Source organism: Salvelinus alpinus, chromosome 3 (genome assembly GCF_045679555.1).
Source record: "Salvelinus alpinus chromosome 3, SLU_Salpinus.1, whole genome shotgun sequence".
Taxonomy (NCBI): Eukaryota; Metazoa; Chordata; class Actinopteri; order Salmoniformes; family Salmonidae; genus Salvelinus; species Salvelinus alpinus.
The window spans coordinates 67,711,391-67,729,642 of NC_092088.1; the positions used below are offsets into that span (position 1 = coordinate 67,711,391).

The 18,252-nt window shown below is 43.9% G+C and overlaps 1 protein-coding gene across 1 annotated transcript in view; it reads left to right on the top strand.

The window, feature by feature from the left end:
• ankfn1a (ankyrin repeat and fibronectin type III domain containing 1a) overlaps positions 1-18,252 on the top strand; it is a 217,353-nt gene that overhangs the window by 121,430 nt on the left and 77,671 nt on the right. The window contains exons 9-10 of the mRNA XM_071393819.1: positions 615-825; positions 16,055-16,249. Coding sequence (XP_071249920.1) covers positions 615-825; positions 16,055-16,249 — 406 coding nt within the window. The remainder of the gene's footprint in view (positions 1-614; positions 826-16,054; positions 16,250-18,252) is intronic.

Sequence of the window (18,252 nt, forward strand, 5' to 3'; positions counted from 1 at the left end):
GCACTGATACCCTATTCGCGGGTGCTTGTTCAAAGCCTATTTCAGATACTCCAGTGAGTGTACTTTGCTCAATAATAGGAGTTCAGAAATAGTGTACATAGTTAACTGTAGGTATGTCATAAAAAAATTGTATATTCTGTTGTTGCTAGCGATATTGATAAAAACATTTAAAATAATTTGTAATTTCTTAATTTTTTCTCTGACCTACTGCAGCACCTCTGCGGAACCCCGGTTGAATACTACTTAATGTTACAGCTTCAGCACTTTCACTGCAGTTTTACCTCCTTCTCTCACCTTCTCACTTTCCTTTCCCTCTCTCTCGCTTTCTCACTCTCTCTCTCATGTCCCGTCACTATGTCACCTCTCCTCTCTATGGTCCAATTGTCACACATCAATTATCATGCAGGAACTTGGCAATCACTCCACTTAATGTTGTTGCTTTGTCTGCCTTGTTTTCAGCTTTGGGTGTGTTTTTAAAAGTGTGTTTAGTACTGTTGATGATGGTGATGATGATGATGATAATGCTGCTGATGAGGATGACGTCAACGATTATGATGTTTGTATTCTGACGTGTGTGTGTGTGTGTGTGTGTGTGTCCCTCTTCTCTCCTGCAGAGCATGCAAGGTAGTGAGTGTCTGTTTGAGGCGGTGGAGCAGCAGGATCTAGATGCTGTCCAGATCCTTCTCTACCAGTACACAGCTGAGGAGCTGGACCTCAGCACACCCAACAGCCAAGGGTTAACACCGCTAGACATCGCCATCATGACCAACAACACCCCCATAGCCAAACTACTGCTGAAGGCCGGCGCCAAGGAGAGCCCTCACTGTGAGTGTACACTACATAGGGCACACTGAGTACACACTTAGTAGGGTATACTAAGTACACACTATGGAGGGTGCAATGGGAGTATACACACTAATTAGTGCAACCTTCCGACTCAAAGTCCAGCATTGAAACTTGGTGGAGTATCCAGATTGCCATACTGGGGTATTCGGTAATACCGGCACTGAACACAAGGGGTGCTGTTTTCAAATCCCACTGATGCTCTGTAATCCGAAGGTTAGCAATGCTAACAAGTACATGTAAAATCCCATAAATAATGCTAACTAAATGAGCGCATTGCAAACATTTTGTACAGTTTCTGACCTAAACTATACAAGTAACTCAAATATTTACATTTAACCATTATTTAACTAGTTAAGAACAAATTCTTATTTAGAATGACGGCCTACACCGGCCAAACACGGACGACGCTGGGCCAATTGTGCGCCGCCCTATGGGACTCCCAATTACGGCCGGTTGTGATACAGCCTGGATTCGAACGAGGGTGTCTGTTGTGACGCCTCAAGCACTGAGATGCAGTACCTTAGACTGTTGCGCCACTCGGGAGCAAATATGCTACTCACAGTTTGCTGCACGCACAACACAAATATTAGCCAGCAAGGCTCTTGATCCAGGAGGGATTTCTCTGCTGTTACCAAGCGAATGCTTGATTTTGGAAGAAGCTATTAGCTAGATAGCTAACTATCTTCTAAATTAGCTAACCAAATGCACAACTGCAGAGCATTAAGCACATTTTAGACAGATAACTTAATAGTTATAAGATATCTAGCTGGCAAACATTTAGTTGTGAATTCCATAGTGTCATTAAATCTCCTGGCACATGCTGAAGAACAATGAGTTACTCACAAGGCTCCGGTCTCTCGTTGTTGTGTGCTCGTAAACAAACACCACGTGACGGGGACTACTGTAAGCTTTGTAATAATGTGACAGGTGAAATGAAGAATGCAATGCTTTATCTCCTAATGTATCGCACAAGTTGACTGCAGGTATTTACTTAAAAAGTAGCTGCACATATTCAAACTTCAAAGAAATGGTTTCAACGGTATTGAAAAACCATCCCGTGGCTTTTTACAAATACCCCGGTATACGGTATACCACCCAATCCGTTACTCAAAGATAGTGCCTTCGGAAAGTATTCAGACCCCTTGACTTTTTACAAATTTCGTCAGGTTACAGCCTTATTCCAACATTGATCATTAAATAGATTTTTCCCCTCATCAATCTACACACAATACCCCTTAATGACAAAGCAAAAACATTTGTTTTGAAAATGTTGCTAATTGATAAAGTAACTTAAATATTACATTTACATAAGTATTCAGACCCCAAATTCTTTTTTTTAAATAAAAAAAAAAGTATTCAGACCCTTTACTCAGTATTTTGTTGAAGCACATTTGGCAGCGAATACAGCCTCAAGTCTTCTTGGGTATGACACTACAAGCTTGGCACACCTGTATTTGGGGAGTTTCTCCCATTCTCCTCTGCAGTTCCTCTCTAGCTCTGTCACATTGGATGGGGAGCGTTGCTGCACACACAGCTATTTTCAGGTCTCTTCAGAGATGTTCGATTGGGTTCAAGTCCGGGCTCTGGCTAGGCCACTCAAGGACGTTCAGAGACTTGTCCCAAAGCCACTTCTGCGTTGTCTTGGCTGTGTGCTTAGGGTCATTGTCCTGTTGGAAGGTGAACTTTCATTCCAGTCTGAGGTCCTGAGCACTCTGGAGCAGGTTTTCATCAAGGATCTCTCTGTACTTTGCTCAGTTCATCTTTGCCTCGATCCTGACTATTCTCCCAATCACTGCCGCTGAAAAACATCCCCACAGCATGATGCTGTCACCCCCATGCTTCACCGAAGGGATGGTGTCACGTTTCCTCCAGATGTGACACTTGGCATTCAGGCCAAAGAGTTCAATCTTTGTTTCATCAGACCAGAGAATCTTGTTTCTCAAGGTCTGAGAGTCTTTAGGTGCCAAGTGGGCTGTCATGTGCCTTTTACTGAGGAGTGGCTTCCAACTGGCCACTCTACCATAAAGGCCTGATTGGTGGAGTGCTGCAGAGATAGTTGGTCCTTCTGGAAGGTTCTCTCATCTCCACAGAGAGCTCTGTCAGAGTGACCGGCCCTTCTCCCCCGATTGCTCAGTTTGGCCAAGTGGCCAGCTCTAGGTAGAGTCTTGGTGGTTCCAAACTTCTTCCTCAAAAGAATGATGGAAGCCACTGTGTTCTTGGGGACCTTCAATGCTGCAGAAATATTTTGGTACCCTTCCCAGATTTGTGACTTGACACATTCCTGTCTCGGAGCTGTACGGACAATTTCTTCAATCTCATGGCTTGGTTTTTGCTCTGATGTGCACTGTCAACTGTGGGACCTTATATAGACAGGTGTGTGCCTTTCCAAATCATGTCCAATCTATTGAATTTACCACAGGTGGAGTCCAATCAAGTTGTAGAAACATCTCAAGGATTATCAATGGAAACAGGATGCACCTGAGCTCAATTTCGAGTCTCATAGCAAAGGGTCTGAATACATATGTAAATAGGGTATTTATTTTCTGTGAAAATAATTTGCTGAGGACATTTTTATATCTAATCAATTTTAGAATAAGGCTGTGACGTAACAAAATGTGGAAAAAGTCAAGGGGTCTGAATCATTTCCGAAGGTACTGAACAAAAAATATAAATGCAACAATTTCAACAATTTTACTGAGTTACAGTTCATATAAGGAAATCAATCAATTGAAATAAATTAATTACGCCCTAATCGCTGGATTTCACATGACTGGGCAGGGGCGCAGCCTTGGATGGGCATAGGCCCACCCACTGGGGAGCAAGGCCCAGCCAATCAGATTTCGTTTTTCCCCACAAAGGGTTTTTATTACAGACAGAAATATTCCTCAGTTTCATCAGCTGTCCGGGTGGCTGGTCTCAGACGATCTCGCAGGTGAAGAAGCCGGATGTCGAGGTCCTGGGTTGGCGTGGTTACAGGTGGTCTGCGGTTGTGAGGCCAGTTGGACCTACTGCCAAATTCTCTTATGGTAGAGAAGTTAACATAAAATGATCTGACAAAAGCTCTGGTGGACATTCCTGCAGTCAGCCTGCACGTTCCCTCAAAACTTGAGACATCTGTGACATTGTGTTATGTGACAAAACTGCACATTTTATAGTGGCCTTTTATTGTCCGCAGCAAAAAGTGCACCTTTGTAATGATCATACTGTCTAATCAGCTTCTTGATATGCCACACCTGCCAGGTAGATTCATTATCTTGGCAAAGAAGAAAAGTTCAACAATTGAGAGAAATAAGCTTGCGTATGGAACATTTCTGGGATCTTTTATTTCAGCTCATGAAATCATGGGACAAACACTTTACATGTTGCGTTTATATTTTTGTTCAAGAAATTATGTTGAGCCAACGTCGAATAGATATTGAATTGATGTCTGTGCCCAGTGGGATGATATCGGTCAGAAAATCCCTTTGTGTCCCACTGAATGTAAGGTGTGTACATTAGCTATACATTGCACAGACTGGGTTTTACTCTGTCAATTAAGTGTTGACACTGTCCGGTCTCAGGTTTTAGTGAACACATCAGTAACAGAAAAGAAAGTGTACTGTAGTTGGTCCACTAACAGTATGTCTCTTTTGAGGAGTACATGTTATCCAAATAATGAACTACTTGATTAGCCAATTATCTTGAACTGATTGAACTTGGCTTGGCAATGTAAGAACCTTATTCAAGTGTTCCATTATCTGAAGCTGTTCCTGCCTGGCTGACACGACCCACATGGTCTGGACCGGAGTCTATTGGTACAATATTCACCCAGAAATGTAGAGATTTTTGATAGGTTCTCTCAGACATGTTGTTTTCCTGGGGGGTTGAGACCTGGATTTGAAACTCCAACAGTTGTAATGGAAGGGGGTGGAGCTCGGGTACTGTACAAAACCAGCTTCATTATCGATGCATGTCTAGATACTTTTTATAGTGGAGATCATGTTTATAAAATGCCTGGCTGGGCTGATGAGACAGTGGACTGCTCAGTCAGATGGAACAGAGTAAATAGGCATTTTAACGTCATAGATTTAGCTGGTGGTAACTTGTGGAATAGACACGGCCTGGAATGCGGCTTTAATCAATCAGCATTCAGGATTAGACCCACCTGTTGTATAAAACCAGCCAGTCAGAAGCACAATGTCCTTCATTATTGATGCATGGTGCCGACAACATCAAACAGCTTCTCCAGACTCTGAAGTCAGGAGGACTTTGAGTTTGGTATCAGACAGACTACTTTATGCTTGCCTTTGATCCATGGTTTTCTATTTAATATTAGTATGTACCTGTAGTACTTGAGATAACCCTAGTGACTGGCTAATGGACCAGTCACTCCCAACCCTTCACCCCCTTGAGTTGTCCCTCCTGTGTAGGACACAATCCAGAATGGAGGAAAGCATGAGTGGTGGTCCTGTGGTGTGGGCTTGACCCAGACAGGGGCTGTGTTTGTGTCTGCATCCCAGCCATGCTCTCACCTTACTGGGCTTGAATAAGCTCCCTCACCCCTTTCCCTCCATCTCTCCCTCCATCCCTCCCTCCTCCACCGATCCTCGACAGGTGGTTCTTACCTTGTCCAACATCCCTGGACAGGATAAAAAGAAAGTGTGTGTCTGCTCTCCAAGCCGTGTGTGTGTGTGTGTGTGTGTGTGTGTGTGTGTGTGTGTGTGTGTGTGTGTGTGTGTGTGTGTGTGTGTGTGTGTGTGTGTGTGTGTGTGTGTGTGTGTGTGTGAGACTGCGTCTGCTCCACTCCATGGTAGTGACAGGTCTGTCTGGGGTGAAACAGTGGCCACTTTAGAGTCTCCCTCTCCCAGGTTCAAGGAGGGGCTGCTGGGCCTCCCCACGTCCCCACTGAAAAGCCCTAACAAGGTTTGGCATTTAATGGTTTAACTTTTCCAATGATGCATGTAACCGCCCGCCAATTATAACTAAGTGATTTATTGTCCTCCGGAGCTAAGAGAGCGAGCTGAGCTTTTTTTATAAACACGCGCGCGGATGCGCACCCACACACACACTTTCAAGCAGACAGACACACCGCTCTCTCCCTCTCTCCTCACTGTGGTACAATTTGATCGTTGTAAACAGAGGGGTAAACATGGATCGGTTTTTCCTCCTGGGAATTTATGCTTTATGCTGCTGTCATTCCTCAAGTGCCAAGTAAATCCATCAGACAGGGTCTGACAGGCCGGGTTGGCTGGGCTGGGTTGGGGTGGTGGGGTGGAGGGGGATGGGGGTTAATTTACGAGTCCTTCAGGGTCCCAGTCGACTATATTTAGGCCCACCCCTCCCCATCCCGCCGTAGTGCTCACCGGCCAGCAGGCAGGCCAGACAATGGACCAGTGTGTGAGTATATGTTTGTGTATGTGTGCGTGCGTGCTTGTGTGCATGCGTTCCCGTGTGTGTGTATGGCTAGATGGACAGATCTGCATGTTCATTTATAGCCCAATCAATTAACCTCCGCCTGCATCTGCTTGTCACTCCTGAAGAGGCAGGAAATTGCACCTAGACAAGGCTCGTATGACCTGATTCTTTTCCACTGCAGCCCAGACTCAGGATGGCCCACAAATGGCACCCTATTCCTTACCTAATCCCTATAGGCTCTGGTCAACAGTAGATAACTATATACGGAGTATAGACCCTGATCAAAAGTAGTGTACTACATAGGGTATAGGGTGCCATTTGCGACGCAGATTTAGACTTACCTCAGACCCCCAGGTATGGAGGTGGAGAGATGGAGTGATCACTGGGCTGGAGATAGAATACTTATTCTGTCATTCCCTCTCTCTCTTGCTCTCTCTCCATCCCTCCGCCTCTCTATCCCTTCCCCTCGCTCTCCCTCCTCCACCCCTTTTCTCCATCCCTCCCTCCCCAGGGGGTAGGTGCAGGGTGAGAGGGCCGTGAAAGAGGGTCTTCTTCTGCAGATGTGTTTATGTGTTTATGTTGCTGTCATGGTCGGTGACTAAGGCTGGGTCCCAGAGAGAGAGAGAACATACAGCACTGTACTACAGCAGGGAAAGGAGGAGGAGGAGAGGAGGGCTGGCAACCTGCAAGGAGGGCTAGGGTTTTACCATGACAGATCTGTGTGTGTGTATGTGGGGGGGGGGGGGGTCGAACACACGCCTGTCTGTGTGTTCTTCCAAGGGGAGTGCTGCTAGTCTCTCCTCTCTTTTTGGTACTCCGCACATTCAACCATTCAAGACAGTGTGAAACGTTGTGTTCTCTCACTGAAACATGGGCTCTTTTCGGTCTCTAATGCTGACCTGTGTTCTGTATCCCATAGTAACGTGTGTTCTGTATCCCATAGTAACGTGTGTTCTGTATCCCATGGTAACGTGTGTTCTGTATCCCATGGTAACGTGTGTTCTGTATCCCATGGTAACGTGTGTTCTGTATCCCATGGTAACGTGTGTTCTGTATCCCATGGTAACGTGTGTTCTGTATCCCATGGTAACGTGTGTTCTGTATCCCATGGTAACGTGTGTTCTGTATCCCATGGTAACGTGTGTTCTGTATCCCATGGTAACGTGTGTTCTGTATCCCATGGTAACGTGTGTTCTGTATCCCATGGTAACGTGTGTTCTTTCCTCTGTTCCATGGTCCTCCTCTCTGATCCCACCGCTATTATTAGCAGTCTGTTTGTGTTCTAGTTGTCAGCTGTAACAAGCAAGTGGAGCTGCAAGGTCTTTGACCTGTACCTCTCTGAGTGGCCCCGATAACAGAAAGCACAGCACTCTTAGTTTTTTTTTAATGAGCCTCACTTTCATGCAGCTGGTGCAAAAAGGACTAGAGTTCTTAATCTGTTGGTTTGAAGGTGGAGATAGATGGAAGAGCAGAGCAGGCTTTCTTTATAGGATATCTTGCTGATGTCAGTACACTGTACTTTCCTAACAGCCTCCACACTTTTCAGATCCAACCCTGCATACATCAAGACAGCAGCATGGGAACATGCCTCTCTCAGCACAGTTCCATCCTCTTGTACAGCAAGCCAAGGAAGTGTTAAGGTCATGTGTAACAATAAAAGGGTTGTTCCACCAATTTCATGATATCAATTGGTAGTTACAGTCTTGTCCCATCGCTGCAACTCTCGTACGGACTCGGGAGAGGTGAAGGTCGAGAGCCATGCGTCCCCCGAAACACAACCCTGCCAAGCCACACTGCTTCTTGACACACTGCTCGCTTAACCCGGAAACCAGCCGCACCAATGTGTTGGAGGAAACACCGTCCAACTGGCGGCCGTGTCATAGTGCATGCACCCGGCCCACCACTGGAGTAGCTAGAGCGCAATGGGACAAGCACATCCCGGCCGGCCAGACCCTCCCCAAACCCAGACGACACTTGGCCAATTGTGTGACACCTCATGGGTCTATGGGTCGCGGCTGGCTGCGACACAGCCCGGGATCGAACCCAGATCTGTAGTGATGCCTATAGCACTGCGTTGCAGTGCCTTAGACCGCTGCGCCACTCGAGAGGCCCTCAATGTGGCTTTTGACATTATCGATCATAGTCTGCTGCTGGTAAAACCTGAGCACACTGTTCAGTCGTGTGGTCAGGTACCACAAAGAGGAAAAGTAACGTGTGTGTGCACGGCTGGCCCTTAAAAGTACACGGGGAGCTAACATTGGAGAAATGCATGTCAATCTCTCATGGTTCAAAGTGGAAGAGAGATTGACTTCATCACTACTTGTTTTTGTAAGAAGTGTTGACATGCTGAATGCAACGAGGTGTCTGTTTAAACTACTAGCACACAGCTCAGACACCCATACATACCCCACAAGACATGTCACCAGAGGTCTCTTCACAATCCCCAAGTCCAGAACAGACTATGGGAGGTACACAGTACTACATAGAGCCATGACTACATGAAACTCAATTCTACATCATGTAACTGATGCAAGCAGTAGAATCAGATTTTAAAAAACCAGGTAAAAATACACCTTATGGAACAGCGGGGACTGTGAAGAGACACACACAAAGGTGCAGACACAAGCATACGCACACACACGTACGTTGTAATATTGTTGTACGGTGGTTTTATACATTTTGTATTGTAGTGGTGTAATAATGTTATATGATGTACTGTTTTATCTTTTTATATATGTAATGTAAGTGCCTTTAATGTGGGGATCCAGTACGGGTTGGATTTCAGTGCGGGTTGGATAAACATTTGCAGGACAGAAATATTTTACTGATCACCGTCAAGGTAGCAAGCTAAGTTATTTATGAACATTTTATTTGTGATTTACAGGATATCTACCAAAAAGCAACTATATCCTCTATAAATATGACATTAAATACAAAGTTATTTAGTTTACCTTCTTAGGGACAACTTAAAGATGTGTCTATCAATGGCAGTGGATAAGAAGTATACACAAGTGTTTGTGCTAAACCACCACAACGGGTGGCTGGCTGAATTAATTAAACTTTGTCTCCAAGTAAGTCTGAAACTGCACTTTTCACACTGACAGTTGAAGTCAGAAGTTTACATGCACCATAGCCAAAAACATTTAAACTCAGTTTTTCACAATTCCTGACATTTAATCGTAGTAAAAATGTCCTGTCTTAGGTCAGTTAGGATCACCACTTTATTATAAGAATGTGAAATGTCAGAATAATAGTAGAGAGAATGATTTATTTCAGCTTTTATTTCTTTCATCACATTCCCAGTGGGTCAGAAGTTTACATACAATCAATTAGTATTTGGTAGCATTGCCTTTAAATTGTTTAACTTGGGTCAAATGTTTCGGGTAGCCTTCCACAAGCTTCCCACAATAAGCTGGGTGAATTTTGGCCCATTCCTCCTGACAGAGCTGGTGTAACTGTGTCAGGGTTATAGGCCTCCTTGCACACACTTTTTCAGTTCTGCCCACAAATTTTCTATAGGATGGAGGTCAGGGCTTTATGATGGCCACTCCAATACCTTGACTTTGTTGTCCTTAATCCATTTTACCACAACTTTGGAAGTATGCTTGGGGTCATTGTCCATTTGGAAGAAGCTTTAACTTCCTGACTGATGTCTTGATGTTGCTTCAATATATCCACATAATTTTCCTGCCTCATGATGCCATCTATTTTGTGAAGTGGGCTATTAGCAGGACAATAGACTCTTGCCAACACCTCTCTGTATTTTGATACTTTGTGCAAGGCAATTGATCTGCATTAAAAACTTTGGGGCCATCATGAGTGGCGCAGCGGTCTAAGACTGCGTTGCTACAGATGCTGGTTCGATACCCGTGCCGGCTGCGACCGGAGACCCATGAGGCGACGGTGGGCTTTTGGTTTCTCTCCCTCTAAAAACATAAATAAATAATTATAAATAACAAACTGGCTTTATTTACAAATTAGTAAGAATTGTTCAATGTTCCCCCATGTTCAAGAATGGCCTTTTTCTCACTCACTTTAGGTTATTTGAAAACAAAATCATCAGAATATCATAATTTTTTTAACAAAGTGATTTATTGTTATTATTTCATTTAGAATTAAATAAAAGCACCTTAGATATTCTCACAGATCCTAACGGAAAATGCCCCTTAGATATTAATTTAGAGTCCTACAATCCTCTAAATCGAATTATTGGTCATGACATTGAAAAAAAAAAATATCTATATACAGTCGTGGCCAAAAGTTTGGAGAATGACACAAATATACATTTTCACAAAGTCTGCTGCCTCAGTTTGTATGATGGCAATTTGCATATACTCCAGAATGTAATGAAGAGTGATCAGATGAATTGCAATTAATTGTAAAGTCCCTATTTGCCATGCAAATTAACTGAATCCCCAAAAACCATTTCCACTGCATTTCAGCCCCGCCACAAAAGGACCAGCTGACATGTCAGTGATTTTCTCGTTAACACAGGTGTGAGTGTTGACGAGGACAAGGCTGGAGATCACTCTGTCATGCTGATTGAGTTCGAATAACAGACTGGAAGCTTCAAAAGGAGGGAGGTGCTTGGAATCATTGTTCTTCCGCTGTCAACCATGGTTACCTGCAAGGAAACATGTGCCGTCATCAATGCTTTGCACAAAAAGGGCTTCACAGGCAAGGATATTGCTGCCAGTAAGATTGCACCTAAATCTACCATTTATCGGATCATCAAGAACTTCAAGGAGAGCGGTTCAATTGTTGTAAAGAAGGCTTCAGGGCACCCAAGAAAGTCCAGCAAGCGCCAGGACCATCTCCTAAAGTTGATTCAGCTGCGGGATCGGGGCACCACCAGTACAGAGTTTGCTCAGGAATGGCAGCAAGCAGGTGTGAGTGCATCTGCACGCACAGTGAGGCGAAGACTTTTGGAGGATGGCCTGGTGTCAAGAAGGGCAGCAAAGAAGCCACTTCTCTCCAGGAAAAACATCAGGGACCGACTGATATTCTGCAAAAGGTGCAGGGAATGGACTGCTGAGGACTGGGGTAAAGACATTTTCTCTGAATCCCCTTTCCGATTGTTTTGGGAATCCGGAAAAAAGCTTGTCCGGAGAAGACAAGGTGAGCGCTACCATCAGTCGTGTGTCATGCCAACAGTAAAGCATCCTGAGACCATTCATGTGTGGGGTTGCTTCTCAGCCAAGGGAGTGGGCTCACTCACAATTTTGCCGAAGAACACAGCCATGAATAAAGAATGGTACCAACACATCCTCCGAGAGCAACTTCTCCCAACCATCCAGGAACAGTTTGGTGACGAACAATGCCTTTTCCAGCATGATGGAGCACTTTGCCATAAGGCAAAAGTGATAACTAAGTGGCTCGGGGAACAAAACATCGATATTTTGGGTCCATGGCCAGGAAACTCCCCAGACCTTAATCCCATTGAGAAATTGTGGTCAATCCTCAAGAGGCGGGTGGACAAACAAAAACCCACAAATTCTGACAACTCCAAGCATTGATTATGCAAGAATGGGCTGCCATCAGTCAGGATGTGGCTCAGCAGTTAATTGACAGCATGCCAGGGTGGATTGCAGAGGTCTTGGAAAAGAAGGGTCAGCACTGCAAATATTGACTCTTTGCATCAACTTCATGTAATTGTCAATAAAAGCCTTTGATACTTATGAAATGCTTGTAATTAAACTTCAGTATTCCATAGTAACATCTGACAAAAATATCTAAAGACACTGAAGCAGCAAACTTTGTGGAAATTAATAGTTGTGTCATTCTCAAAACTTTTAGCCACGACTGTACTTTAGGCCTACCGTAGGCGACATGAGTCTCACTAGTGTTGAGTAATGTGCTGTTAAAAGTGGTGGAGGTAGCGGTCTTGCTGCTGGGTTGTTGCCCTCCTACGGCCTCCTCCACGTCTCCTGATGTACTGGCCTGTCTCCTGGTAGCGCCTCCATGCTCTGGACACTACGCTGACAGACACAGCAAACCTTTTTGCCACAGCTCGCATTGATGTGCCATCCTGGATGAACTGCACTACCTGAGCCACTTGTGTGGGTTGTAGACTCCGTCTCATGCTACCACTAGAGTGAGAGCACCGCCAGCATTCAAAAGTGACCAAAACATCAGCCAGGAAGCATAGGAACTGAGAAGTTGTCTGTGGTCACCACCTGCAGAATCACTCCTTTTTTGGGGGTGTCTTGCTAATTGCCTATAATTTCCACCTTTTGTCTATTCCATTTGCACAACAGCATGTGAAATTTATTGTCAATCAGTGTTGCTTCCTAAGTGGACAGTTTGATTTCATAGAAGTGTGATTGACTTGGAGTTACATTGTGTTGTTTAAGTGTTCCCTTTATTTTTTTGAGCAGTGTATATTGAATTTAGAAGCAATAGGATTTGAAGCAATAGCCTACCTGCTGTGGTCAACTATTTCACCGTTTCTTGCTGCTCTGAGAGAAGCATGGGGACTGGTCTTGATAAATCAATGAGATTTTTATTTTCACTGAATCTCTGTTTGGGTATTGGTTAGACTACAATTAGGGTGTGGAAATGTTATGCTCTTAGTACTGTAGCTTACTCCCGACCGTCACGTTGTACAGCACCATATTTTCCTAACAGAAACCCTGAGGGTTTTGTTTTAAGTTTTTCTTGGAAAAGAAACACTATAAAATGAATCATATCAATTAAGCTACATTTCTTAAAATCAATCCCATATACTTCTTACAAAAAGGTTTTTTAATTATCTAGTACAGCCAATATTGAAGGCTATCAAATGCTTCTCAAAGATGCCCTCTGGTGGTCAAACTAGCACTAACTAACATTAATGGTAACAAAGGCTGATAATGTGCCATAGAATTCTGCGGCAGCCCACAAGGAGTGCGGCAGTATGGTGTAACTTTTACAGGAAGAACCACTGTAAACAAGCACAAGCTAGGTGTTCATTATGACAATGTTTTCTTACAGAAACCATATGTACGTTCCACTGTTATTCAATACAAAATGTATTGGCTATAAATTTCAACTGCAAATGGCATGAGCTGATGACTAATACTAGTGCGGCAAGTATTTGCCTGCATAAATGTTTTCAGTCACACGTTTTCTAATTTAGCTAGCTAGCTAACATAAGCTTCTTATCTCATCATGAATGCAAGCACATGGCCTGAACGATAGATCTGCGCCAACTGTCTGGCTTTGGGAAAACTAACTAAATAAGAACACTAGCTAACATAATAGGCCCAGACAGTAACCATTTTCTTTTTGTATCAAGGACGAGAGTTCACTTTGGCGCCAGTCCAGTATTAGCACAGATTGCTAGCTAAGCTAACTACCTTGCTGGCTAGATCGCTAAGCTAGCTACGTTAACGAAGTGAGAATGTGATGAGGACAGGGCTCCTTGCTTGGTGACGTGTACTTTTGATTATTTACTTATTCAAATATGCTGGCTATGGCAAGCTACTCACCTTCAAACCACCATGCCTACTCTCTCTCACATGTTGTGACCTAGGGCTGATTGATTTTTAATGAGCAGCTGGTCGAGCACCCTCTTCATGCAACCATTGAAAACACTAAAAATGACCGCAAATGAGCAGACATATTTGTTTATTCTATGTATATAATATTGGAGCTGTATCTGTGTAATAAAGACCAATTTTTTATTTTACCTTTATTTAACTAGGCAAGTCAGTAAACATCTCTGGGATATGTGGGACGGTAGCGTCCCACTTGGCCAAAAGCCAGAAAAAATGTAGCGCGCCAAATTCAAATATATTACTATAAAAATCAAACTTCCATGAAATCAACATGGAAGACACCAAATTAAAGCTACACATGTTTGATTTGTGTTTGTCTGATTTCAAAAAGGATTTACGGGGAAAGCACACCAAACAATTATGTTAGCTCAGTACATAGCCACAGAAAAACACATCCATTTTCCCAGCAAAAGATAGTAGTCACAAAAAGCAGAAATAGAGATAAAATTAATCACTAACCTTTGATCTTCATCAGATGACACGCATAGGACATCATGTTACACAATAATTTATGTTTTGTGCATATTTATATCCACAAATCTCGGTTTACATTGGCTCCATGTTCAGAAATGCCTCCAAAATATCTGGAGAAATTGCAGAGAGCCACGTCAAATAACATAAATACTCATCATAAACTGATGAAAGACACATATTTTACATAGAATTAAAGATACACTTGTTCTTAATGTCAGATTTAAAAAAAACTTTACGTAAAAAGCACACCATGCAATAATCTGAGACGGCGCTCAGATAAAAACAACATTTCTCCGCCATGTTGGAGTCAACAGAAATACGAAATTACATCATAAATATTCCCTTACCTTTTTATGATCTTCATCAGAAAGCACTCCCAGGAATCCTAGTTCCACAATAAATCGTTGTTTTGTTCGATAATGTCCATTACTTATGTTTAAGTAGCTACTTTTGCTAGCATGTTTAGTGCACATGTCCAAACGCTCGCGCAGATGCAAGCGAACTCGGACGAAAACTTCAAAGTTATATAACAGGTCGAATAAACTGGTCAAACGAAGTAGAAAATCAATCTTCAGGATGTTGTTATCATAAGTATCCAATAACGTTCCAACCGGAGAATTCCTTCGTGTCTCTAGAAGAAATGGAACGCAAGGCGATATCATGTGTAATGCGCGTGACCAGGAACTGGAATTCTGCCAGACCACTGACTGAAACACCTCCCATCCGGCTCAACATCACAGCAGAGGCTTCATTCCACGTTCTACAGACTGTTGACATCTAGTGGAAGGCGTAGGAAGTGCAAACAGATCCATATCTTACAGGGAATTGAAAAGGCGATGAGTTGAACATCGACCAGCCTCAGAATTCTCACTTCCTGTTTGGAATATTTCTCAGGTTTTTGCCTGCCATATGAGTTCTGTTATACTCACAGACATCATTCAAACAGTTTTAGAAACTTCAGAGTGTTTTATATCCAATAGAAATAATAATATGCATATATTAGCATCTGGAACAGAGTAGGAGGCCGTTCACTATGGGCACGCAATTCATCCAAAAGTGAAAATTCTGCCCCCTATCATAAAGAAGTTAAGAACAAATTCTTATTTTCAATGACGGCCTAGGAACAGTGCCTTGTTCAGGAGCAGAACAACAGAGTTTTACCTTGTCAGCTCAGGGATTTGATCTTGCAACCTTTTGGTTACTAGTCCAACATGCTAACCACTAGTCTACCTGCCGCCCCAATATGAATATTTCTGTGAAAGGCTAATATTGGCCGATAATACCGGTCAACCGATTTATCAGTCGGGCTCTAATAGATGGCTAGCTTTTTTTTTCTTTTTTTACCTTGCCTGTGATAAGGAACATCTTCCTGTCCTGCAATGCCATATTCGTGGCTCATTCACCCAACCCGTACTGAAATATCTGAAGCCATCAGTGTTTTTGTACGCCTTCAGGCTTTCTCCAGTGTAGGGTGAAGGGTTGTGTGTAAGGTACATGTAAACATCAGGACATGTTGATTCGGCAGCTTTTCTGTGTTTTCAGTGGCTTAAATGCGTTGGGTGAGGCACTATAAGGGTCGCATCCCCCAAGTACAGCTAGTTTTTCTAAATATAATTTTTTTAAATATTTTGCCATGTCAAGCTAGCTAGCTAGACTTATAATATAGCGGCTGTCTGTGTTATAGTAGTTGTGGACAGTGATGAATCCCACCTTGGTTCCATGGTGGTGCAGGCTGAGATGAGGGCAGGGGAACTGTAATGTTATGTCTATAACTTTATGTCTGTTTTGTGTCTGTGTTGTAGTTGTCAGTGTGGAGAGTCGCGAGGCCCACCTCGGCAGCCTGGTCATCGAAGCAGAGAGAAAGGCAGGGGAGCTGGCTGCCCAGGCCCAGAGAGAGGGTCTCAGCCTGGAGGCCTGTGACAAAGACAAGCAGCTCCGAGCCTGGGAGTGGAGGAGCAAGCTCTACAAACGCATGAGGACTGGCTTCCAGCATGCACGTGAGTATGCTGGGACTGTATGTGTGTGTGTGGGGGGAGGGAGGGAGGGAGGGTGCATGCGTGTGTTAGGACTGCACGAGTCTTGACCAGAGCCCAATGCACAGCCGTATTAAGGCAAGGGATGGGGAGAAAGAATACAACAACACATTATAGGGAAGACAAAGAAATGGTCATAGCTGCCACATACCTTAGTGTGGAGTGGTATGGCTTCAACCTTGGACATAAGTGGGGACAAGGCTAGCATCAATTGTTTGCAGGTAAGAATCTTTCATTTTTTGTGTGTTGATATTATCTCTTTTCTATATTTAGTCCTTTTACACAGAACAACTTGATTATAAGCGTGAACCCAACAACCCCAGCACATGTCTTTGTCCACTAGGAGCTCTGATGGCACACACACACACCATGGGAGGTGTCAAGTCTGAAATTGACAGGAGGATTTTGTGTATTTCAAAGGTGCCAGACAGGCTTGGAGGAAATCTGAGTGAGGTTATTATGGCTGGCAGGTCGTCCAGACTCCACAGTTACACCCTGTGTGTCCCAAATGGCACCCTCTTCCCTTTATAGGACATGGTGCATAGGGCTCTGGTCAAAGGTAGTGCACTAAACCAGGAATAGGGTGCTATTTGGGACACCGTTCCAAACAGGCCTGGGGGTACCGCCTGCTGGGGTGGTGGAGTGGAGAGAATAGAGGGGAGAGTGTTCTATCATCTTGCCAAACATCTCCTATCCATTACTGCTGTGACAAGCAATAAAGGAGGATAGGAGCGAGTGTGTATTGGACACATATTTGTACACGCACACACACAATTCCATACACACACATACACACACTATTTTTTACCTTTGATATTGATGACTGCGTTGTTGAGGAAGAGCTTGCACGTTTCACTGTGCTCTTTACACCTGGAGGTATCCTGTGCACGTGACAAATACACGTTGATTTGATTTGACCACAGGAGGTTGGTGGCGCCTTAATTGGGGAGGACGGGCTCCTGGTAATGACTGGAGTGGAATCAGTGGAATGGTATCAAATACATTAAACACATGGTTTCCAGGTGTTTGATGCCATTCCATTTACTCCGTTCCATCCATTATTATGAGCCGTCCTCCCCTCAGCAGCCTCCACTGAATTTGACATACACACACATTCTCTACTCCTCTGTCGGTGCACTGTGAGGTAAATGTTCGTGTTGTGTTTGTGCCCCATCTTTTTGTGTGCTCTATCCATCAGTCTGACAAGCATTGTTATGGACTAGGTTAGGTAGTTCAGTTCTAAGGGGCACAGTTAGACACTACACTATCACGTCCACACTCCATCACCAGGGGGCAGCACCAGCCGAGTCAGGGGGCAGCACCAGCCGAGTCAGGGGGCAGCACCAGCCGAGTCAGGGGGCAGCACCAGCCGGGGCAGGTGCTGTGCTTTTCCAGGAAGTCTTGTTAAGTGTTGATTGTGCACAGGTGTTGGCAATCAGGGATTGGCAATCGGTGAGAGAAAGGTGGAAAGGAACCTCTCGGCCTGCAAATGTAATTTTTTGTGTTGCGTCTTTTGTTTTAGGCACGCCTTTTGTAGTTTCCCTTTTGTATATATTTATTTTTCAAAAACTGAACACACAATAATCTGTTTGGGCTGGCCGACCAAGGGGAGTACACTGACTTCTCACGTAAATGCACACGTTAAATCAGGTTACAGACCATTTAGCTAGAGCTAGGACTGCCTAGACTTGTAACAATATCAGTAGGTTAGCTCAAGGGTTTCGTAACAGCATATACATAATGAAAAACTATCTGTCCTTAATGTACTCTAAAACCAGCACAGCCAGAGGAGGACTGGCCACACCCCTCGGAACTTGGTTCTTCTTCAGGTTCTTCCTAGGTTCCTGCCTTCTAGGAAGTTTTTCCTAGCCACTGTGCTTCTGCTTTGCTTGCTGTTTGGGGGTTTTAGGCTGGGTATCTGTAAAGCACTTCGTGCCAACTGCGGATTTAAAAAGGGCATTTCTAAA